The 25,067-nt window shown below is 47.7% G+C and overlaps 1 protein-coding gene across 1 annotated transcript in view; it reads right to left on the minus strand.

Moving 5' to 3' along the window:
* Nucleotides 1-305: 305 nt before the first annotated feature.
* Nucleotides 306-25,067, minus strand: part of UTP14A (UTP14A small subunit processome component) — a 39,369-nt gene continuing 14,607 nt past the window's right edge. Inside the window, exons 6-14 of the mRNA XM_056541464.1 lie at nt 24,518-24,637; nt 24,333-24,427; nt 14,411-14,534; nt 14,009-14,086; nt 11,752-12,118; nt 9,023-9,453; nt 7,911-8,104; nt 2,962-3,061; nt 306-1,004 (exon numbers count right to left, since the gene is read on the minus strand). Coding sequence (XP_056397439.1) covers nt 654-1,004; nt 2,962-3,061; nt 7,911-8,104; nt 9,023-9,453; nt 11,752-12,118; nt 14,009-14,086; nt 14,411-14,534; nt 24,333-24,427; nt 24,518-24,637 — 1,860 coding nt within the window. The 3' untranslated portion in view covers nt 306-653. The remainder of the gene's footprint in view (nt 1,005-2,961; nt 3,062-7,910; nt 8,105-9,022; nt 9,454-11,751; nt 12,119-14,008; nt 14,087-14,410; nt 14,535-24,332; nt 24,428-24,517; nt 24,638-25,067) is intronic.

Here is a 25,067-nt window from a genome sequence, read left to right on the forward strand (position 1 = left end):
TAAAAATCTTAACCCTTCCAGTACTTATCAGCTTCTGTATGCTCCACAGGAAGTTCTTTTCTTTTTCAATTCCCTTTGTCTGACCACAGTGCTCTCTGCTGACACCTCTGTCCATTTTAGGAACTGTCCTGAGTAGGAGCAAATCCCCATAGCAAACCTCTCCTGCTCTGGACAGTTCCTGACATGGACAGAGGTGTCAGCAGAGAGCACTGTGGTCAGACAGAAAGGAAATTCAAAAAGAAAATAACTTCCTCTGGAGCATATAGTAGCTGTTAAGTGCTGGAAGGATTAAGATTTTTAAATAGAAGTAATTTACAAACCTGTTTAACTTTCCGGAACCAGTTGATTTAATAACAAAATGTTTTCCACCGGAGTACCACTTTAAGCAATTTCCTATATGCACAGAACTGAAGGCGGCATAGTTTGCAGGTGACAAAATAGGTCAGTGCTTTCCAACCAGGGTGGCTCCAGCTGTTGAAAAACTACAACTCCCAGCATGCCTGGACAGCCGAAGGCTGTCCAGGCATGCTGGGTGTTGTAGTTTTGCAACAGCTGGAGGCACCCTGGTTGGGGAACCCTGCAATAGGTTAAATATCAAGTCCCCACTTGTGATGCACCGGGTGATCTCCCAGGGTTAAAGTCACCATATGAGGTCACAGTCTCTTGCGTTTATTCCCTTTTGACCTTTGATCCTTCCTTGGCGCTCGTTGATCCTTCCTTGGCACTCGTTGATCCTTCCTTGGCGCTCGTTGATCCTTCCTTGGCGCTCGTTGATCCGGTTTCGTCTGTGGTTTCTCCAGCTCTATGGCGACATTCTTGGCGGTGCTGTGCTTCTGGAAGACGTCTTCGGTGATGGGGTCAATGATGTGGCCGCGCTTGGTGATCACTTTGGGGGCGGTCAGATTCTGGACGGCCCGTTCGGTATTCCACGTGTTGCCCACAGGGGCCCGGATGGTGCTCTCAAAGTGCTGCTGACTACTGAAGGGGAACGGGAGCTCCGTCACCTGGAGGGACACAAGAAGAAAGGAACGTAATAAGAATCGGCATACAACCTCCTGCCCAACAGAAACCCAACATAAAGTCAAGGAATTATGGAAATCACCGGATCAATAAATATATCGAGTATAAAAGCCACACGCAGATATCCTCGCAGTCACACGCCTTGGCTGCTATCAATCAGGTTATTTAAGGGGTGATCCATGAAAAAACATAACTTCTATTAAGAAAACTTAATCCTACCAGTACTTATCAGCTGCTGAAGTTGAGTTGTTCTTTTCTTTCTGACAACCGTGCTCCCTGCTGACACCTGTCTGTGTCTGTCTCAGGAACTGTCACAAGCATTAGAGGTTTGCTATGGGGATTTGCTCCTACTCTGGACAGTTCCTGATAAGGACAGAGGTGTCAGCAGAGAGCAGTGCGGTCAGACAGAAAAGAACAACTCAACTTCAGCAGCTGATACGTACTGGTAGGATTACGTTTTGTTAATAGGAGTAATTTACAAATCTGTTTCACTTTCTGGATCCAGTTGAAAAAAACAGAATCATAGATTACTCCTAATAACAAAACTTAATCCTTCCAGTACTTATCAGTTGCTGAAGTTGAATTGTTCTTTTCTGTCTGACTGCACTGCTCTCTGCTGACACCTCTGTCCTTATCAGGAACTGTCCAGAGTAGGAGCAAATCACCAAAGCATACCTCTCCTGCTCCAGACAGTTCCTGACATGGACAGAGGTGTCAGCAGAGAGCACTGTGGTCAGACAGAAAAGAACAACTTCAGCCGCTGATAAGTACTGGAAGGATTAAGATTTTTTAATAGAAGTAATTTACAAATTTGTTGAACTTTCTGGAACCAGTTGATCTAAAAAAAATAAATAAATAAATAAATAAAAGTTTTTTCATGGAATACCCCTTTAATGGTTGTCTGAGGAATGTTCTGCCACGCTGAATGCACAAGTGATCATGATCCCAAGCTGGCAGCTCCCTCTGCAATGGTCAACCAATGATGGTCCAGATGTGCCGGATGGTAGACAAGTCCGGAGTCGGTGCAGACCGTGGTAGAACTTTTAGGCAACGCCGGCTGCTCACAGTTACATGAGGAACATTTGGGCCTGGGATTGTGGGGTTAAAAAAATGGCTCCTGGGACAGTTTAGAGAAATAGCCGTATCAATGGCTCCAAAACCAAATAAATGTACCTCGGAGCGGTTTGGGTATCAGGAATAAAGTCTAGAGGGGCTGATCCGGCTACAGTACATTATACCACCCGACACTATAATCCCAGGAGTAGGGCCGGTGTGATGTTCCCTCGTCAAGGCCTCTTCATGGTGTTGCCCACATGGTCTCCAGACCAATCTTCGGCCATCATTGTGCCGGGATAAAAGCAGAACTCATGTCTTAAGAGGATAGACCCCCCATTCCTGCGCACTATGATGGCCTGTGAGAGCGTTGGGGTCAGTGGACCAGGGCCGGCCCTAACACTGGACCATTTGTCCCATGCGGCACTTTTTAGGGGCGGACTCCCGCCAACAGGTATCATGGAGATGCGGTAAACCGCCTCCACTCCCAAGCTTTGCAGTGCGCTCAGCAGCACATCACAGCCGGGACTCACATTAACCCTTTAGACGCCGCGATCAAAGTTGATTGTGGCATCTAGAAAGTCCTGAGATTTCCTGCCGGCTAACTCTGGGATTCTGATCAGTATCACCGCGCTGTAATTGTAACTATTTTATTATTATTTTTTTTTTTATTAAAATTATTTTAAGAATAAAATAATAATAGTATTAATTTTATTTATATATATATTTTTTTTTTGGGGGGGGGGCTCCACAAAATCCCACATTCCATCATCATTTAAGAATTTCTCATCATCGCTCCACATTATATAACACCTGACTTGCTGCTCATTCATTACTGTAACGTCACCCGCGTCTCCCCAGCTGACCCCATCTTTCCTCCACACCTACCAGATGGGCCGCCACCGCTACGTTCCTCTTCTCGTTGATAATGACATTAGGGAGGCGCTGGTCTTTACGGGGAGCTGCAGGGGGCGCTTTAATAGTAAACCTAAAGACACAGATTACACAAAATAAAAAAAATTAAAATAATTTCACTCTTTTTTTCAACCTTCAGACAACTTTAAAGGGGTACTCCGGTGGAAAACCATTATTTATTTTTTTTCATATCAACTGGTGCCTGAAAGTTAAACAGATTTGTAAATAACTTCTATATAAAATTCTTAATTCTTCCAGTACTTATCAGCTGCTGTATGCTCCACAGGAATTTGTGAAGTTCTTTCCATTCTGAACACAGTTCTCTCTGCTGACACCTCTGTCCATGTCAGGAACTGTCCAGAGTACAAGCAAATCCCCATAGGAAACCTCTCCTGCTCTGTGCATTTCCTGACATGGACAGAGGTGTCAGCAGAGAGAGCACTGTGGTCAGACTGGAAAGAACTACACAACTTCCTGTGGAACATACAGCAGCTGATAAGTACTGGAAGCATTAAAAGATTTCTGCCACATTTCTCCTTTAAAAAAATAAAAATTAAAAAATTAAAAAAAACTCACCTTTTTACGTTCCCCTGTTGCTCTGGGGGAGCAACGGGGGAATGTAGGAAGGTGAGAAAGTTTTTGTTTTAGTTTTTGCAGCCTGGGCAAAGGGGAACAAATATTTCTGCCGCATTTCTCCTTTAAATAGATGAAATTTACAAATCTGTTTAACTTTTTTTTACATTTTTTTTCCACCCCCTTCACTATAGAACTATTGCACCCTCCTGCAAGATTAACTTTAACTATTTTTTAAATAGTAAACCTTAAAAGGGGTACTTCTGTGGAAACTTTTTTTTTTTTTCTTTAACCAACTGGTGCCAGAAAGTTAAACAGATTTATAAATCACTTCTATGAAAAAAATCTTAATCCTTCCAGTACTTTTTAGGGGCTGTATACTAAAGAGAAATCCAAAAATGCATTTCCTCTGATGTCACGATCACAGTGCTCTCTGCTGACCTCTGCTGTCCATTTTAAATTGTAAGCGCTGCGGAATCTGTAGGCGCTATATAAAGAAAATTATTAATTATTATTAGAGCAGGAGAAAATCCCCATAGCAAACATATGCCGCTCTGGACAGTTCCTAAAATGGACAGCAGAGGTCAGCAGAGAGCACTGTGGTCAGGACATCAGAGGAAATGCATTTCTTTTTTGGATTTCTCTTTAGTATACAGCCCCTAAAAAGTACTGAAAGGATTAAGATTTTTTTAATAGAAGTGATTTACAAATCTGTTTTACTTTCTGGCACCAGTTGATTTAAAAAATAATAATAAAAAAAAAGTTTTCCATGGGAGTACCCCTTTAAAGACACAGATTATACAGATAAAAAAATAAAAAAAAATCTTCAGGCAACTTTAACTGCAAAAAATCTCCCCCTCTCCTGCAATTTAAACAAAACCCGGTGAATCATAAGGTTAAATCAAACCGCCTGATGTGACACAATACACCCAGAGATGAAGCCAAAACCATTTCAGAGAGTCCGATCTATAGATCCGGGGAAAACAGTAAACTGCGCCGCAGTCAGACTTTAATTTTGCTCCAGTAAGCGAAAGGTTAGTAAGAGATTTTTTTTCCCTCCATTTTGTTGCTCATAACCATGAACTCACCTCTATTTAATTAATTACAAAATAAATCAGTCTAATAAAACTGCACAAAGTCTCCAGAGGTAGAAGCGCGAGCATTCCCTGAGCGGCGGCCGCGCCGGCTTCTGCCTGCTAACTGGAGCGCGGAGAGAGACCATCGCGGCAACAGGGGACTCTTCTCTAATTTACACTCAAAGTTATTTTCAAAGCAAAAAACATGAGAGTTTGCGGCTGCGCGGCTCCCCAAAGTGTTTCCAAGAGCAAGCGATATTTCATATTATTGTGCGCTCCTCGCTCCCCCCGCCGCGGCCCAAGGGGGACGAGTAATGGAGGGAATCGCTGCTTTAAATCTTTAAGAAATAAAAAAAATTATAATAAATAAATAAAAAAGTTTTGTAAATACGCGGCCTGTGTGATTATTACCTAGAGCTGTGCTCTTCAGCTTTTGCAAAACTACAACTCCCAGCATGCCCGGACAGCCAAAGGCTGTCCGGGCATGCTGGGAGTTGTAGTTTTGCAGCAGCTGGAGGCATTGCTTTAGGTAATATTCACACAGGCCACATCTATTTCTTACTTTGCATCTATTTCTAAACCTTTTAGATGCCGCGGTCAAAACTGACCTCAGCATTTAAATGCCGCATAATTGGTGTTCAGTAGGAAGGATCGACGGGCAGGATGTACTAGCAGATGTCAGAAAAATCGATTTCAATGCATTGCAATAGATTGAACTGAATAAGCAATTGAGCGATTGCTTATGGAAGTCCCCTAGGGGGAATTAACCCTGTTCACGACCACCAAATTTTGATTTCTAGCTTTTATTCCTATTCACCTTCTAAGATCCCTTTTTTTTTTCCCCCGCAGACAAAGTTGTTATCAGGGCTTAAAGGGGTTCTCTGTCCCTAGACATCTTATCCCCTATCCAAAGGATAGGGGATAAGATGTCTGATTGCGGGGGGTACCGCCACTGGGGACCCCTGCGATCTCCCTGCTGCACCCGGCATTTGTTTAGATCGTTGGGTGCAGCTCCGCATCTTGTCGGAAGGATCCTTAAATGAAGCCAGTGGCAGAGTGGTGGATTTAGACAAGTGGGACACCGGGGGATCCACAGTAGGTGGAGAGGTCCATTTAAAGACCAGGTCCTGACCAAATGGAAAAAGGGCCCGAAGCTTGAGCCCTGGAAGCGCTTCTCAGGAGGCTTCCAAACCGCGTCCAGGAGTTCATCAAATTCAACATGAGAACTAAAGACTTGGGGAGGGAATCTCGCCCAGCGGAAGGAGACTTCCAGAACTGTCTCGGAGGTTCCAGGGTCCTGCAAGTGAAAGGTGTCTGACAGCTGACACTAGACCGTCCACCATGTCCGACATACGGGACATTTCCTCAGAGTCCGACTCTGCGTCATCAAGTTCTCCAGGAGACTTGGAACGGACTGTAGGGTCCCTGGAGTGGGCCGAGGTGGACCGTTAACCCCGTGGAGGAGACCGTGAGAACATCCGCGTGAGAGAGGCCTGCTACAGCCAGCAGGGGAGATGGATGAAGAACCGTGCCTCTGAGAGGTGGTCAAGCACTCCTGTCTCGGGCGAGTGAGGAGAGCGCCTGGAAACCGGTGCTGGGAAGCCACCGAAGTGTCCTGGACAGACGGCCGCAAGGAGGAACGCTCCAGGGTAGTAGCCACTACCTGCGACACCCGCATCAAATCGGAGAGGGACCAAGAAAAGGCAGAGGCCAATCCTGGAGTGGGCACAGGGGCCACACGCTCCGGCGGACCGTCCTGAGGGTCTGTCAGAGGAGGACTGGGTTGTGCAATAGTGCAGGCAGAACAAGTAGGTTCAGTAGAACCGCCAGGCAATTTGGTTCTGCAACCCGAACAGAAGTAATAGGTGACCAAGACAGGGGCCACCGGCCGGAGAAGGGCATCGGGTCTGGAGTCGGACATGAAAATGCTAGACAGCCAGATAACAAGGAGCGAGCTCACCCAGGTTCCTGTGTCCAGAAGCTGTGGAGAACGGCAGCAGATCCAGCAGGGAGAAGTGTGAGACCCTCTGAGGAGAAGGACGCAGGAACAAAGGGGGAGGAGTCAGCTGTGACCCTTAGAGCGCGCTGGCTGGAGATAGGGCCAGGAGGGGACCATGTGACCCCAGACACGCTGCAGTGTGATAGGAGGCTTCCCTGAACCCTAGAGCACGCGCTGCTGAAGATTGGACAGTGCAGCGCAGGGGGGAGGAGTCAGGAACCCTGTTGCGGCCTCCGAGCATGCGTGAGAAGAATGGCGAGGGCTGGAGCAGAGTTGGACAGAAGCAACGGCCACCCTCACATATATATGCACCAGCATTGCAGCCACGGAGAAACGCCGGGGAGCGGGGTCGGAGCGGAGAATGAAAAACCCAGCGGCCCCGCTCCGAAGTATGGCAGCTGTGGCTCCGGAGCGCGAGTGCCTGAACGCCGCAGCCGCACAGGTTAATGGCTGCCGGCACTGGCGAGAAGCTGCAGCAGAAATGAAAGGTGCGTCAGGGGCCCCATGCCGGAGCACACCTAAATACTTGTCCCATCACCCACACCCCAAACCTAATAAAGATTCCCCATCCTATACACGATGCTGCAAGCAAAAAAGAAATGGGAGAGGGGAGGGAAGGAGGGGGAGGCAAGGGGCAGGGCGAGCAGGGGCCAGAGGGGCACCCAGACCATGGGCTGACCCCTAAAAACTGACAGTTGGCGAGCGGGGTTAACAATACATACCTTATGCGCCATGCCCCTGCTTCGTAAGTGGGAGATCAGGGAGCGCCATGCTCCTGTCATCCCAACTTATAACAATAAAAAAGGAGAGAAAAAGCAAACAGGAGTTAACTAGAAAAAAAGAAAAGAACAAAGACTAAGTCTGGAAAACTCCAGACCTGCATCTGCCTCCTACGGACACTAAGCTAAAACGGATTAGCTCTGTGCCTGTGGGCGGGGCATATCCTGCTGGGAGGAGCCGACTTTTTTTCGCCTAGTGTCAGCAGCATATACCCATGGTCTCTGTATCCTTCAATGCAGGCGACCGAGAAAGATAGATAGATAGATAGATAGATACGAGAGATATATATATATATTTTTATATTTATATATATATCTATCTATTATATACACACATATACACACACACACACACTGTATTAGTATCATCACATGCAGAAATGTAATCCAGGGAACTGAACTTCTCTCCTATCCACAGGATAAGGGACAGGTGTCTGATCACAGGGGTCCGATGGGATGGATGTTTTTTTTTTCTGGGTGTTACAGGACACTTACCTGCGGCGCTTCTTTGAGCTGACTTGTAGATTGCTCCCTCCCCACTCTCCCCATCCCGGCAGCACCAGGCTGATGTCTTTGGGCTTTGCATCTTGTTCTGCTTTACGTTTTTCTTTTAGGAAATCACCGATGACATCATCACCGGCAAACGCCTCCTGGATCATCATTTTCTGACTCGTTTCACCGTCCTCGACCTACATTAAAAAGAAATAAATAAATAAAAAAATAAAAAGAAGAAGAAAATAATGGCGTTCTGTCCAGGTGAGACAGGTTTAATCTAACACTATATTCTGAAGTCTGCAGCTTCGGCAAAACACCCGCGGTGCGCTGTAGTGCATTCTGGGAAATGTAGCGTACTGTATTGTGGCGTAGGACTACTGCGTATAATGCAATGCAAAGTTTATATACAGCATCCTCCACAATGCAGCACAGGCACAGCATGCTCTTTACACAGGTAGGGGGCAGCAGTGAGATGTGTAGTTCTACGGCCTTAAAGGGGTACTCCGCCCCTAGACATCTTATACCCTATGCAAAGGATAGGAGATAAGATGTCTGATCGTGGGGGTCCTGCCGCTGGGAACCCCTGTGATCTCGGCTGCAGCACCCCAGACATCAGATGAACAGAGCGAACTTTGCTCCGTGCAGGATGACTGGCGATACGGAGGCTCGTGACGTCACGGCCATACCCCCTCAATGCAAGTCTATGGAAGGGGGCGTGACGGCAGTCACACCCCCTCCCATAGACTTGCATTGAGGGGGCGTGGTCATGACGTCACAAGCGGGGTGTGGCCGTGATGTCACGAGCCTCCAGCGCTGCACAAGACGCTCTAAACAAACGCCAGGTGCAGCAGGGAGATCTCGGGGGTCCCAAGCGGCGGGACCCCCGCAATCAGACATCTTATCTCCTATCCTTTGGATGTGGGATAAGATGTCTAGGGGCGGAGTACCCCTTTAAATAGGAATCTAGCAGAATTGTGAATACAGCTCTGGGTGTGAATGTAGAAGATAAAAGTATCAGGTTGTCTGAGGTCACTTGAGGGTCATATTATAGGAGACCCACAAAGTAGGGCACCATGGTATTGTGCTGGAGGGGTCCTAACCTTCCTACTTACCTCCTCCTCCTCCTCCACCATAACAGGAATCAATGGCGCTTGGACAGGCCGTTCCTTCGTGGGCAGAATGTTATTAGAGTCGATAAGTTTTGATTTCTTGGTTCGTTTTTTCCTGCTCAGTTGTGTTCCATCCTCCATCGTCTTCAGAGGCGTCTCCTCCCTCACCGGCTCCTCCACCTGCTCCTCCAGAGCCTCCAGATCCTCCATGGTTCGGGTCCTCTCCAGGCTCTCTATCAGTAGCGGACCTTCTTCGGTTCTTTTCGGCTCCACCACGACGGCGTTCACTGGCTCCTCCTCTTCCTCCTCCACAACATTTTTTTCCTGAATTTTCTTTTCTTTCTTGTTCTGCTCCAACATGCTCTGGAATAGTTTATTGAACCGCGACACTTCGCCGGCGTTGTCTGCTGCTGCGCTGTCCGGTGGTGCCTTCCCTGCAAAATATTATAAAAGGTGGAGACCAAGTAAATCTTGTGCTTACCTGTTTCAGCTGATCTGGCAGGCATTTGTTTTTCAGCCATACTGATTGCAATTCCATCACTGAAATAGTTTCCTAATGCTGTGTACATTTCTCACGATTGCGCCTTGCCTTGTTGAAGGGGGGTTATACCCAATTAATAATTTCCTGACCCCTCCGGACTGTTTGCGGCTACTGGAGGGGGTCGGGAAGCTGAAGTAAGTTACGCAATTTTCATCACTCCAATTGACTTTAATGAGAGGAGTTGTAATTCTGAGAGTTATGTTACTCTATTAAAGTCAATGTAAGGCACACAAATTGCGTAACTTCGCTGCTTTGGGCTTCCGACCACAAAATCTGTGGCGAACACAGAAATAAAATATTTGTGGGGCAAAATTGAAAGAAAAATAATAATAATTTTGTAACTTTTAGGGGCTTTAGATTCTACACAGTGCACTTTTCGGTAAAAATGACACCTTATCATTATTCTGTAGGTCAATACAGTTATACAGTTACTAGAAAACCCAATTTATATAGGTTTTATTTTATTTTACTACTTAAAAAATTATAACTACATGCACCACAATTAGTATGTGTAACATTGTCATCTTCTGACCCCTATAACTTTTTTACTTTTCCATATACCGGGATGTATAAGGGCACATTTTTTGCACCATAGTCTGAAGCTTTTATCGGTACCATTTTTGTTTTGATGGGACTTTTTAGGGTATACAAAGTGACCAAAAATACGCAATTTTGGACTTTGGATTTTTTTTTTACATGTACGCCATTGACCGTGCAGTTTAATTAAGGTTATATTTTTATAGTTCGGACATTTACGCATGTGACTGTACCACATACGCTTATTTTTATTAACATTTTTTTTTATGGGAAAATGGGGGCGATTCAAACTATTATTACTAAAGGGGTTAAATCACATTTATGAATTTATTTACATGCAATCTTTAGATTGCATACACATATCAATGTTATGCTATGCTATAGCCCTGATCAGTATTATCTGTGCTCGATTCCCCCAGCCTGCAGAACCTGTCTGGAGCATTGAGGGACTGATCAGAGAGTGAGGAGGCAGGTAAGGGCCCTTCTGCCACCCTCTCAGCTGTTTGTGATGCCGCGATTTCACTGTGGTAGTCCCGAACAGCCTGCTGAGCTAACCGGCATGTGTTTTCTCCTGTTTTTGACACCGCGATCAACTTTGATCGAGATATCTAAAGGGTTAATACCAGACATTAGCCCGGTCGGTGATGTCTGGTATTAGCCACGGGTCCTGGTTGCTGATAGCAACCAGGACACAGGGTATGGAGCATGCTCAGCTCCTGAGCGCACTTCACATAATGGGAGCTGGCAATGGACATAAATATACGTCCAAGTCGTTAAAGGGGTTCTCCGGCCTTAAGACATCTTATCCCCTATCCAAATGTCACATGTAGCACCCACCTGTGGGAGCTGCACGCAGCGCTGCAGCCTCCGAGTCATGACTACAGGTCCGGAGTATCGTGATGTCAGGACTACGCCATTAGGGCTGGAGTACCCCTTTAATGTTCTTGAGTCCATCATCTGGAGGACACTGAACAACAATGGTTTGCATGACAGGCTTGTAAGGAGAAAGCTGCTGCTCTGCAAAAAAAAAAGAACATTGCTGCCCATCTGCAGTTTGCAGAAAATCAATTTGACAAGCCAGAAGTCCAGTGGAACACTGTTTTGTGGACAAAATAGTTTTGAGAAGCATTCTTCTTGGATAAATAAAATCCTTTATTCCAGATTAAAAATCCTGTGAAATACATCGGTGGTATCATGGATTAGGCCTTTTTTGCTGATTTTGGGCCAGAACAGCTTATTGTCATTGACGGAAGAAGGAATTGTACTGAATTTCATAGGGAATGTGACTATTTACTACAACCCCCAGGTCAGGAGAGCGGATGGGGGTGGTTGTACCTCGTGAAGCTGCTCCTGTCAGAACGCAACCAACTTGAATATCAGACAATATTGCTAAAATATGAGGGGTGCTCCATGGATGACCCTGTTCTACACGGCTGTGTGAGCGGTGGCAGATTTTACAGCAAAACTCTGCAGTCAGGGATGGGAGACCTCTGTAGACACTGGATGTGGTGATATCAGTATTGATATATTTCCAGGGCTCCAAACTGAACTCCCTATACCACGAATGTCAGGCACGCTGAGAGTTGTAGTTTGGCACAAGTTGGATAATAACCGTAACACCTGAACACGTCCTCACTGACCCTCCAGTACTTACCCAGCACCGGCTCTAGAGATTCTTGTTCTCCCAGTTCTTTGCGCAGACGTCTTCTGTCTTCGAATTCTTTAAGTGTCGCCTCGTCTTCACATTCCTCCTCATCCTCAGTCTCATCGGCCTTTGCGTTCACCTCTTCCTCCATCTTTGTCTCCTCTTCTTCCTGAGTCCCAGGGTCCTTTACCTCGCTCCTCAGCTTTCCAGTCATCCAAGGGTTCGGCCCTTCCAGACTCATCTGCGCCTCATTTACAAAGTCCGGGATAATCTCATCCACCTTCTCCTCGTTTTCATCTTCGTCATCCGACACAACCTGGACTTTTCTGGTTAAATCTTTGTTCTTCTGCAGCTGTTCTTGCATGGCTTTCCGAGCCTGTGATGGGAACAGACAGAGGCTATGACTTACGAAAGAACGAGTGCATTGGGGGGGGGGGGGGGGTCTCCCACATGATCAGCACACTCCTCTCCTGTATACTCTGTACTGCTGTGGACCCTGCTCCTCCACTATATAACTCTCACCCTGCGACCCCCCATATGATCAGCACACTCCTCTCCTGAAATACTCTGTACTGCTGTGGACCCGGCTCCTCCACTATATAACTCTCACCCTGTGACCCCCCCCCCACATGACCAGTACACTCCTCTCCTGTATACTCTGTACTGCTGTGGACCCTGCTCCTCCACTATATAACTCTCACCCTGTGACCTCCACATGATGAGCACACTCCTCTCCTGTATACTCTGTACTGCTGTGGACCCTGCTCCTCCACTATATAACTCTCACCCTGTGACCTCCACATGATGAGCACACTCCTCTCCTGTATACTCTGTACTGCAGTGGACTCTGCTCCTCCACTATATAACTCTCACCCTGTGACCTCCACATGATGAGCACACTCCTCTCCTGTATACTCTGTACTGCTGTGGACCCTGCTCCTCCACTATATAACTCTCACCCTGTGACCTCCACATGATGAGCACACTCCTCTCCTGTATACTCTGTACTGCTGTGGACCCTGCTCCTCCACTATATGACTCTCACCCTGTGACCTCCACATGATCAGCACACTCCTCTCCTGTATACTCTGTACTGCTGTGGACCCTGCTCCTCCACTATATAACTCTCAGCCTGTGATCTCCACATGATCAGTACACTCCTCTCCTGTATACTCTGTACTGCTGTGGACCCTGCTCCTCCACTATATAACTCTCACCCTGTGACCTCCACATGATCAGTACACTCCTCTCCTGAAATACTCTGTACTGCTGTGGACCCTGCTCCTCCACTATATAACTCTCACCCTGTGACCCCCCCCCCACATGACCAGTACACTCCTCTCCTGTATACTCTGTACTGCTGTGGACCCTGCTCCTCCACTATATAACTCTCACCCTGTGACCCCCACATGATCAGCACACTCCTCTCCTGTATACTCTGTACTGCTGTGGACCCTGCTCCTCCACTATATAACTCTCACCCTGTGACCTCCACATGATCAGTACACTCCTCTCCTGAAATACTCTGTACTGCTGTGGACCCTGCTCCTCCATGATATAACTCTCACCCTGTGCGCCCCCCCCCCCCCCCCCCGACATATGATCAGCACACTCCTCTCCTGAAATATTCTGTACTGCTGTGGACCCGGCTCCTCCACTATATAACTCTCACCCTGTGACCCCCCCCCACATGACCAGTACACTCCTCTCCTGTATACTCCATACAGCTGTGGACTCTGCTCCTCCACTATATAACTCTCACCTTGTGTCCTCCACATGTTCAGCACACTCCTCTCCTGTATACTCTCTACTGCTATGGACCCTGCTCCTCCACTATATAACTCTCACCCTGTGACCCCCCCATATGATCAGCACACACCTCCTCACCCACCGATCTCCATTACCTTCTTATTAGGACACGTGTAGTTTTGCCCTCATGCTGGACCACACACAGGCTTCCAAAATATCAGCACAGGGCAGCGCTAAAACACAGGGGAGATTTATCAAAACCTATCCAGAGGACAAGTTGCCCAACCAATCAGATCGCTTCTTTCATTCTTCAGAGGCCTTTTCAAAAATGAAAGAAGCCATCTGATTGGTTGCTATGGGCAACTGGGCAACTTTTCCTCTGGACAGGTTTTGATACATCTCCCCTCTGTGTGGCTGTGGGTATACAATTACCAATCCCTAAATCAAAATTGCACGAAGACACTAAAGAAACAGATTGTATAAGCCGTACAAAAAAAAACTTCTAGAAGACTCTCACCTCGTCATCATATTTGGCCATAATAGCCTTGGATTTGGCCCACTTCCCGCTGTTCTGGTGCTTGAGAGACATCCGCTCCTGGAAGGAAAGACTGAGTTAGGAGGAGCGAGATCTACACCGGACCACCCCCTCAGCCGTACACCCCCAAATACACCCCCCCCCCCCCCAATACAAAATACACCAAACACCACCCCCAACCCAAATACACCCCCAATACAAAATACACCAAACACCACCCCCAACCTAAATACACCCCCAATACAAAATACACCAAACAACCCCCCCAACCCAAGATACACCCCCAAAAAACACGACCCCAACCCAAATACACCCCCAATACAAAATACACCAGACAAACCCCCATCTGATAAATACACCCCCGCCACCCCCCCCCATACTCACCTGTATCCGGGCCTTTTCCAGTCTCTCTAACTCCTCCATGGCTGCATCTGGATTCGTCTTCCGGAGTTCCTCAAACTTTTTCAAGAAATCCTTCTTCTTTACTTTCTTCAGCAGCTTGTGATACCTGTAAGAACGAGACCGAAGGGGATGAGAACAAATACACAGTCACCCCACCAGCAGAATAGTGAGTGCAGCTCTGGAGTATAATACAGGATATAACTCAGGATCAGTACAGGATAAGTAATGTAATGTATGCACACAGTGACCTCACCAGCAGAATAGTGAGTGCAGCTCTGGAGTATAATACAGGATATAACTCAGGATCAGTACAGGATAAGTAATGTAATGTATGTACACAGTGACCTCACCAGCAGAATAGTGAGTGCAGCTCTGGAGTATAATACAGGATATAACTCAGGATCAGTACAGGATAAGTAATGTAATGTATGTACACAGTGACCTCACCAGCAGAGTAGTGAGTACAGCTCTGGAGTATAATACAGGATATAACTCAGGATCAGTACAGGATAAGTAATGTAATGTATGTACACAGTGACCTCACCAGCAGAATAGTGAGTACAGCTCTGGAGTATAATACAGGATATAACTCAGGATCAGTACAGGATAAGTAATGTAATGTATGTACACAGTGACCTCACCAGCAGAATAGTGAGTACAGCTCTGCAGTATAATACAGGATATAATTCATGATCAGTACAGGATAAGTAATGTAATGTATGTACACAGTGACCTCACCAGCAGAGTAGTGAGTACAGCTCTGGAGTCTGGCCACTAGAGGGAGCATCTTCCTGTGAGTCTGCTGAGTGTGGAGGAAGTCGTTTGCTGGATTGTTTGGTGTGTGTGCGCTCTGAGCTCTGCCGTGTCATCTGTGCCGGACAACGTTCTTCCTTCCCCAGAGGGAGAGCGTGGGTTCAGGCATGAGCGAGGAGAGGAGAACCCCAACACCTGCCCCCCGAATCAGGTCCGCGGGGGGCAGGGGGAGCCAGCGACCAGGTGTGGAGGGACCAGCGTCAGGAAGTGCATCAGAGGTCTCCGGGTTGAGGCGCTCTGCCAGGAGGTGCAGCGATGCATCTCCAGCCACCCCTGAACCCGTAGAGACAAAGAGCAGCCGCAAGGCTGGCCCTGCAAGTTGTGGGACTACAAGTGCAAGAAGTTCCGGAAGCACAGGTACTGTGACAACAAGGCCTGACAATGTGGACCGTGATACTCCTCCTGGAGCAAAGCTAAATGCCCACGGATGTGTGGAGGAGGATTGGGGGATGCCTAGGGCCCGGGAGTCTGGAGTCCCCCATAACTCTCGTGTGGCAGAACACATCCGTGGATATGAGGAAGCAAGGGGCAGCTTGTATAGGCTCCAGGAGGAGGTACGGGAAGCAAAAGCCCTGATGGAAACTGCGGCGAAACGACAGAAAGCTGAGCTGTCAGCCCGGATTAAACAGCTGAAAAATGAAATAAGGATACTGGAGAAGAAGAGAACTCTTATTTTAGAGAACAGCGGGCCATTTAGGGAAAAACTTTTAAATGAAGACCGCTTTCATACAATGGAGAGAGAGAAGCAGAGACGGCTGAGGGGGCTTCAGCCACGGGTGGAGGAGGAAGGAGACGCTGCGGAGGCCGATAATGTTGAGCCAAATCCACCCGGGGGTCTGCAACATCTGACCCCATACAGTGGGCTCCCTGCAGGGCAAGTGGCGATGTCATTTGGCCGTGGCTCTGGCGGTTCGGGGGATGAGAGCAGCACCAGTCACCAGGGAGGGGCGCTGATGGCTCAGATCCAGCTCCTGGAGTCCCCAGGTCGCCTCCAGGACTTCACGTTTGGGGATGAGTTACCGGAGGAGGCACCTGGGGGAAGGAAAAAGAAGCTAAAGAAGACCAAGCTCCAGGAGCAGGTAACATTTGTATATACCCCCCTCCCTGAGCCCCCCAGACTGGCCGCAGGGTCAGCTCACTGTGTGAACCCCATTTCTCAGCCCAGCCTGAGTTCTGCTGTGGACTCAGTGCAGGAGAGTGGGGAGAGTATGGAGTCTAGTGTGGCGGTGAGCTCCATCGCTGTTTGTAGTAACAGTGGTGGAGCAGACAATGTATCGGCTGTGAGGTCGGACAGTGATATTTGCCCAGCGATGGGCATGGATGGCTCTGGCACATTGGGCTGCTCCCTAACGGGAGGGGGGGGCGGCTTTGTGCCAGAGTCAGCTGCGGGAGCTCCGGTGGCTCTGAACGTTGACACTGCTGTTCCTTTGGAGCAGCGGTGTCGTCGTGAAAGAGCTGCTGGGGCCAAGATGTCTTCGCCTCCCAGAAAGACTGGACTAAAACCTTTATTTTGTATTGGCGCCGCTAATCCAGAACAGCGGCGCCCAGGAGCAGAAAACTCCAGTACTGATGAGGCGGAGGGTACCAGTAAAAACAGGGCTGGGGCCGCTAATAAACAGGCTAGGCAGGCTTCCCGGTCCTTGTATAAAGGACTGGTGACCTGTCCTGTGGTGGTGGCTCCAGCTCTGGTACCCAGTGATGCTGATGGTACACTATCTGCACCAGAACGCACCGGTCCAGCCAGTATGAATAAGGAGGTTAATGTTGGAATGAATTGTAGTATGGGCTGTAGCACGGGTGGAGTTATGGGGGGCACATCAGCTAAAACAGGCAATAATGGTGTGAGTATGGATTATGTGGAGGAGGGTGGTGAAGGGGCACAGATTAGTGGTGGGGATGTAGGGCCTGGTCCAGTTGCACCCCCAGCGGTGGCAGCACCGGTACGCAGCTACGCAAATGTCACCGCTGGGGGGAGGGGGGCACCTTCCTCGTCTTCTGGCTCTGGGGGGGGCAATTTGCAGCAGCGTCTCCTGGGGGCCTTAAGGAGAGGGGAGAGATCAATCAATGTAGAGGGTAGGGAGGTTGATCTATCCTTTTGGATAGAAAGACATGGTCTTTCAGCCTTCCGAGAGGAAAGAGGGGGGGATACTGTGTGGTCCCTCCCAACAGCCGGGCCAGGTGGTCTCCGAAGGAATGTGGTCCGGCTGAGGTGGAGAGGCAGTGATACATGTCCTCCAAGATCTAAAGTTGTTGAGCTTCTGCTGAAGTTGGGCTTTAAGGCAGCTGACATCTACGCCTTGATACATCCTTATGGTACCCCTGAGTTCGATATCAGCTTTGTTCGCCCAGAGGGGCTTGAGCTCTTCTGGTCGAATTATGAGCTGGTAAAGAATGAGCCCGGCTGGCGAGACTTTGCCATTCAGGCGGTGTCTCGCCAAAACAATGTCAAGAAGGTGACCGTTTTAACCCGTAACGAATCACTTTCTTGTATTGACATCATGACGTGGCTAGGTCGGTATGGAGAGGTGGTGGAGGTCCCAAAAAAGAACAGGGATGAATATGGCATCTGGTCAGGGGCCTGGACGTTTATGGTCAAGCTTAAGCTTTCAGGAAACACCGTTACCCATATACCATCTGCAACCTTCCTCGGAAGGGATCGTATCCAGATCTTCTACCAGGGTCAGCCGAAGCTCTGTCACAGATGTGGTGACCCCACACATTTTAGTGCCAATTGCACTGTGCAGAAGTGCACTCTGTGTGGGGAAATAGGCCATCTCGCTGCATCTTGTGCAGAGATTAGGTGTCACCTGTGTGGTGACTTAGGTCACCCATTCAGTCGCTGCCCTCGTTCCTTTGTCAACGCGGTTGTTGCCCCAGTGGGGGTAAGCCATGAGGTGAACTCTGCTGGGGGGATGGCTGGCGGGGATGAAGGGGTGCAGGGGCCAGGGAAGAAAAGTAAGCAGAAGACGCCTGCCCAACTGAGGCGTCTCAAGAAGCGTCAAAGGGATAGGGAGATTCGGGAGTCACAGGAGCATCAGCCAGCTGAGGTGGCTTCTGATCCTGTCCCTGCGACCAGTGTTACTGCTGAGGCCCTGGGGGATAGTGAACTGGATGAGGAGACTGGAAGGATCCACAAAGAGGAGGATACTGTCTCCTCGCTGTCCTCCCATGGTGAGAGCGCGGATGAGGACAGAGGGAGATGGGCAGAAACAAAGCGGGGTACTCGGAGGAATAAGAAAAAGAAAGATTTAAAATCTTCTCCCACCCGCCAGATGCCAAAGGAAGGTACAACTGACCCCCCTCTGATTGGTCTCTCCAACCGGTTCCGAGCCCTCCGCGACATTTCCTCTTCGGAGGAGGAGGCTGGGGGTGAGGTTCCGGATGTTGCGGTGGGGCCCACAGGGGACCCTGAGTCCTCTCTCCCTGGGGAACCTATGTCTTCAGGGGGGGGGACTGGCTCAGAGTCAGGGGACGAGGAAAATGTAAATAAAGGGAAAATGGACACATCCATCTCACTAAAAAGGGGTAAACCATCATCTGATGAGGAGGGTGGTGGGGTGGATGGGAAGGATGGTGGGAAAAAGAAAGCTGTCTAACTCAATCACCCTTGATGGCGGCACCCTCTCCGTTGACTCTGGCATCCATTAATGTTGCCAGCATAAAGTCAGATACGGCTCGATTTGCAGCCTATGATTTTTTTGCCCATATTAATGCTGATATTTTATTTTTGCAAGAGACCAGGCTAACAGATATGTCATCTATCTACAAGGCTAAAAGAGAGTGGAGGAATGGGCCCTCCTACTGGTCTCTTGGGGCCGAGCCGTATAGCGGAGTGGCGGTCCTTTTTACCGCAGCGGTAGAATGCCGACGGGTTATCGAGTTAGAAATGGGGAGGTGCCTGATCTTAGATGTCCTCATGAAGGGACAAGAACTTCGCCTTATTAACATCTACGGCCCACAGTCTAAGTGGGACCGGAAGTGTCTCTTTATGAGGATCAAGCCCTATCTTTTTACAAGTCGGCAGGTGGTCTTTGGAGGGGACTTTAATGCTGTCACGAGGCCCCAAGACAGGGGAGGTGCCAGAGACAAGCTGACTTATGATAGCGTCGCCCTTAATAGCATAGCGAGTGAGGCTCGCCTGGTGGATGTCCACATCCGGCACACCCCAGGCCACGCGGGATTCACCTATCATAGGGGTAGTTGTAGGTCTAGGATAGATAGGTTTTTTTTAAAGGAGGAGGCCGTCTCTTCAGCAGTGTCTGTTGTTGAGGTGGAGTTCTCCGATCACTGTTTAATTTTGTTTTCTCTGAATGTCACAGAGACCCCCCGGATGGGCAGAGGCTATTGGAAGCTGAATTCGTCTCTCTTGGAAGAAGCGGAGATAAGACAGTCCTTTGAGGATTTTCTTCAGAGCCAGGTACCATTGCTGGGCCTTTGTAGCAGTAAGTCAGAGTGGTGGGAGATCTTCAAGGAAAGGGTTGTGAGATTCTTCCGTCAGCTCTCGGGCCTCAGAAGCCTAAACAGGTACCGTTTGTACCAGGGCCTGAGGAAGAAACTTGAGAACCTTGTCTCGACTGGAGGTAGTCGTGACGATATCTCCAGAGTGAAGTCCTTGTTGATGAAGTGCCAGTATGACAGACACGCATCTTTGGTTTTTGAGAGGGATTACGGGAAGTACCGCTCGCCCGACCCTTACAGAAACTGCAAGATGTCAGTGAATAGTAAAATAGTCTCAGGACTGATTGATAGTACGGGATCCTTGAAAAGGTCCATATCAGGGATCCTGGAGGTCGTCAGATCCTTCTACTCGCACCTCTTGGGAAGGAAGGATCTAGATCGAGATAAGGTATCAGCTTTCTTGGCTGAAACCGTCCCTGAACCAGGAGTAGACTCCTCTCTTGACGTTTTGACAGAGATGATCCGGGAAGAGGAAGTCAGGATGGCTATTGATGGGCTTGCCCTCAAGAAGTCACCCGGTCCGGATGGCTTAACATCTGAGTTCTATAAGACCTTTAAGGACACTTTGGTTCCCCTCTTGACTGGGGTTTTTAATGAGTGTCTATCCTCGGGCACTCTGCCAAAGTCAATGAGGAGGTCAGCGCTGATCATCCTGTCAAAGGGTAAAGACCCGTCCCACATTGAGAATTGGCGTCCCATAGCGCTTCTCAATGTGGACCGAAAGATTCTGGCAAAAGTGCTGTTTAACCGGCTGGTGGAGTTTGCACCCCGGCTCCTTTCGGGGGCTCAGCATTGCTCTGTTCCGGGCCGCAGTACATTTAGTGCTGTGCTCAGTGTCCGAGAGGCTGTGGAGCAGGGTAGGGCTGGCCACTGGAAGGGGTACTTGCTGTCCTTGGATCAGGCAAAAGCGTTTGATCGGGTTAACCATGAATACCTCTGGTCTGTTCTTCTGAGATATGGCCTGCCGGGGGGGTTTGTTGATTGGCTTAAGACCTTGTACGCAGGGGCAGAGAGTTTCCCGCTTGTGAATGGTTGGATTGGCCGCTCTTTTGAGGTTGGGTCTGGCGTCCGTCAGGGTTGTCCTTTGAGCCCGTTGCTGTACGTGTTTGCAATTGATCCTTTCCTTAGGAGGATTGATTGTGGACCGTTGGCGGGGGTGAGAATGGACCTGGCGGTGACGGATTTGGCTCTGAGGGCGGTAGCGTATGCTGATGATGTCACCGTGTTTGTCTCCTCACAAGAGGAAGGCCAATGGGTGATGTCAGAGGTGGACCGCTACTCGGAGGCATCCGGGTCCAAGATCAACCGGGATAAGTGCGAGAGTCTCTGGCTGGGAGGGGGAGATCCTGGTTTTGATCTCCCGGACGCCCTTCCAGAGCCCCAGGAATCTGCAAAAGTTCTCGGCATCGAATTTGGCCAAGGGGATTACCCCAAACAAAACTGGGACAGCAGGCTTAAGATCGCCGCTCAGAAGGTGGATCAGTGGAAGGGTTGGTCTTTGACCCTCGGGGAAAGGGTTAACCTGATCAAAACATTCCTGCTCCCTTTACTGATATATCTGGGCAGTGTATGCATGTTGCCAGAACCTCTTTGGACCCGGGTCTACAGTGTGTTCTTCCAGATGTTATGGGGGAACAGACTGAACCTAGTGAAGAGGGAGGTTACTTACCGTACGAGGAGACTAGGGGGGTTGTGTATGGTCAACCCTGTGGTGTTCCTAGTGAATACCTTTCTTAAGACCAATATAGCAAACCTCTGGTCAGAGAGGGCTCCTCCGTGGGTATCCTCCTGTAGGGGATGGTTTTGGCCTTTCTTCCAGGAATGGGAGACAGGAGGGCAAGTGAAGGATCTTCGCACACCACACGGGCATCTCCCGGCTTACACTACCCCGGTTCTGAAGGTTATTCGTCGGTGGGGTCTGGGGATGTGGGAGATTAGGACTCTGTCGAGGAAATTCCTTGACAAGAGGGTCCTGTCTTCTCATTTCCAGAGGCCATTGGCGCTCAAGGACTGCCCAAGTCGGGATCTGGAGGTGGGTTTAGAGCTTTTGAATTCTATCAGGATCCCCTTGAAGTTTTGGGACTTGACTTGGCGCTGCTTCCACGGGAAACTGTGTGTGAGGGACAATCTGAAGTGCAGGAGCTCTGATGACCGGGGATGTCCCCGCGAAGAGTGTGGAGGCATGCTGGAAAGCATGGAGCATTTTCTGCTTCATTGTCCCTTTAACACAGAGGTTTACACCAGGGTGGGCGCTTCCATTGGTTGGCCTTGGCTGGCCAGTCTCTCCTATGCGGAATGGGCCTATGGGGCATTCAGAAACCTTGGAGGCTGGGACCGGTGCACTTTATTCCTAGTCAGCTCAGTGGTTAGGTACTACACGTGGAACGCACGGTGTTTAGTGTCGACGCAGCGTAAAATCCTCCCTGTGGATGTGGTGGTTAGGAACATTCTCGGTGACCTGGTGAAGGTGCGTTCTCTGGAGTACGAGAGGCTGGGTGCTGGCAGGGCCTCTCGTCTATGGAGGGGCTCTGCCTTTAAAGTGCCTTAGCCTGTTGTCTCCCCCTGGTGGTGGGCTGATGCTGGCACATTAGTCTTTTTGTTTTGAGCAGTTGGTTTATGGTAATATAGGGCTTGCAGGCGCTGAACTTGAGCTTTAGGGGTTTGTTGTTTGGCTTATAGTGTTATATGTATTTGTTATTGTATTTATTGTTGTAGTCTATTTGTATACTTATGTATTGTATATATTGTTAGTCTGTGTATATTTTATGTAATGTATATATTGTATATATTGTGTGATGCCACCTGGGGTTTGGGTTTAGTTTAGGTTGGGTGGTGGGTTAAAAAGGGGGGAGGGGGTTTGTATGGGACTTTTATATATACAGAAAATCCTGGACTGGTTCATGGACGTCTGGTAACATGTACTGGGGGCATGGGATGCGGGACCAGCTCAGGGCCAAAAAAAAAAAAAAAAAAAAAAAAAAAAAAAATAAGTGGTGTTATTTTGTTTGTGTTGGTTTTTATTATTTTGTATATATTATTATTGTTGTTGTTGTTATTCTTTTTGGTATATTACTGGTATTGGGTTTTTGGTATTGCAACTGGGCCAGGAAATTCACATTTAGTATTAGTGTATATAGTTTATTAGTATGGTATGGGTATTATGGGTATTATAGGAATATGTCTTTTGTAAATATTGTATATATTTGTTTGTGTGCAGGAATGAGTGTGTGGTGGACCGGTGTTGTATTTTATGCTATTGTGTTGGTTTTATGATCGTTATATTGATATGTTCTGTCGGATATGATATGTTTATGTTTTGTAATTTTTTTATTGTTATGTTTGAAATTTTAATAAAAGATCTACAGGATATAACTCAGGATCAGTACAGGATAAGTAATGTAATGTATGTACACAGTGACCTCACCAGCAGAATAGTGAGTACAGCTCTGGAGTATAATACAGGATATAACTCAGGATCAGTACAGGATAAGTAATGTAATGTATGTACACAGTGACCTCACCAGCAGAATAGTGAGTACAGCTCTGGTGTATAATACAGGATATAACTCAGGATCAGTACAGGATAAGTAATGTAATGTATGTACACAGTGATCTCACCAGCAGAATAGTGAGTGCAGCTTTGGAGTATAATAAAGGATATAACTCAGGATCAGTACAGGATAAGTAATGTAATGTATGTACACAGTGACCTCACCAGCAGAATAGTGAGTACAGCTCTGGAGTATAATACAGGATATAACTCAGGATCAGTACAGGATAAGTAATGTAATGTATGTACACAGTGATCTCACCAGCAGAATAGTGAGTACAGCTCTGGAGTATAATACAGGATATAACTCAGGATCAGTACATGATAAGTAATGTAATGTATGTACACAGGGACCTCACCAGCAGAATAGTGAGTACAGCTCTGGAGTATAATACAGGATATAACTCAGGATCAGTACAGGATAAGTAATGTAATGTATGTACACAGTGACCTCACCAGCAGAATAGTGAGTACAGCTCTGGAGTATAATACAGGATATAACTCAGGATCAGTACAGGATAAGTAATGTAATGTATGTACACAGTGATCTCACCAGCAGAATAGTGAGTACAGCTCTGGAGTATAATACAGGATATAACTCAGGATCAGTACATGATAAGTAATGTAATGTATGTACACAGGGACCTCACCAGCAGAATAGTGAGTACAGCTCTGGAGTATAATACAGGATATAACTCAGGATCAGTACAGGATAAGTAATGTAATGTATGTACACAGTGACCTCACCAGCAGAATAGTGAGTACAGCTCTGGAGTATAATACAGGATATAACTCAGGATCAGTACAGGATAAGTAATGTAATGTATGTACACAGTGACCTCACCAGCAGAATAGTGAGTGCGCTGTGGAGTATAATACAGGATAAGTAATGTAATGTATGTACACAGTGACCTCACCAGCAGAATAGTGAGTGCAGCTCTGGAGTATAATACAGGATATAACTCAGGATCAGTACAGGATCAGTAATGTTATTCCACCCGTGTGATTTTACAGGATGCCCTGGTGAGTTATAATAGATCTAGTGCACAGGGATTCAGCCATTTATATAAAACCTTTTCTTACTTTTTGCTTTTTATTTTCTTTTCTCTGTGCGCTTTGGACTCATAGTAGGACTGAAGGGCTCTTGCTTTTTGGAGCTCTGCCCGGCGCTGTTGGGCCTAAAGCAGAACACAAAACAATCTTAGTTTGTCTCCTTATGGTAGAAGATGTCCTCTCTGTAGACATGGCGTCCCTCGTACCCCTCTTACCTCTTCTACACTCATGGCCTTCAGAGACGCCTCCTCCATGGGGGTGATCAGCGGATCAGTGACAGCCTGTCTATTCTTATGGAGGATGCTGAATATCTCCATCTCCAGCGGACTCCCTGCCTAAAGAAACACAGGAAATAACCTCAATATAGACTTATTCATTCTTTAAATCTCCTGTGGAGATCAAAGCATTTTTGGGAATTTTTTTTTATTAATAGAATATTTAAGTGATAAGAAATGATGTCACTATATGATGATGACCCCTCCCTCGTGTACGGCCCACTTTGAACATCTTGTCAGATCACTACAGAGTTTTGGAAATTTTGAGAGATGAAGACTTTTTTGGGATGTATAAAACTGCAGTGAAATCCCGGTCCCTGTACCACATCCATTATTCCCTATGGGATGGACAGTCGCATATGACTATGACCATTTGTTACAGGGAACGTTGTGACTAGAGATGAGCGAACTTACAGTAAATTCGATTCGTCACGAACTTCTCGGCTCGGCAGTTGATGACTTTTACTGCATAAATTAGTTCAGCTTTCAG

The sequence above is a fragment of the Hyla sarda genome, chromosome 9, assembly GCF_029499605.1.
Source record: "Hyla sarda isolate aHylSar1 chromosome 9, aHylSar1.hap1, whole genome shotgun sequence".
In the NCBI taxonomy this organism is placed as follows: domain Eukaryota; kingdom Metazoa; phylum Chordata; class Amphibia; order Anura; family Hylidae; genus Hyla; species Hyla sarda.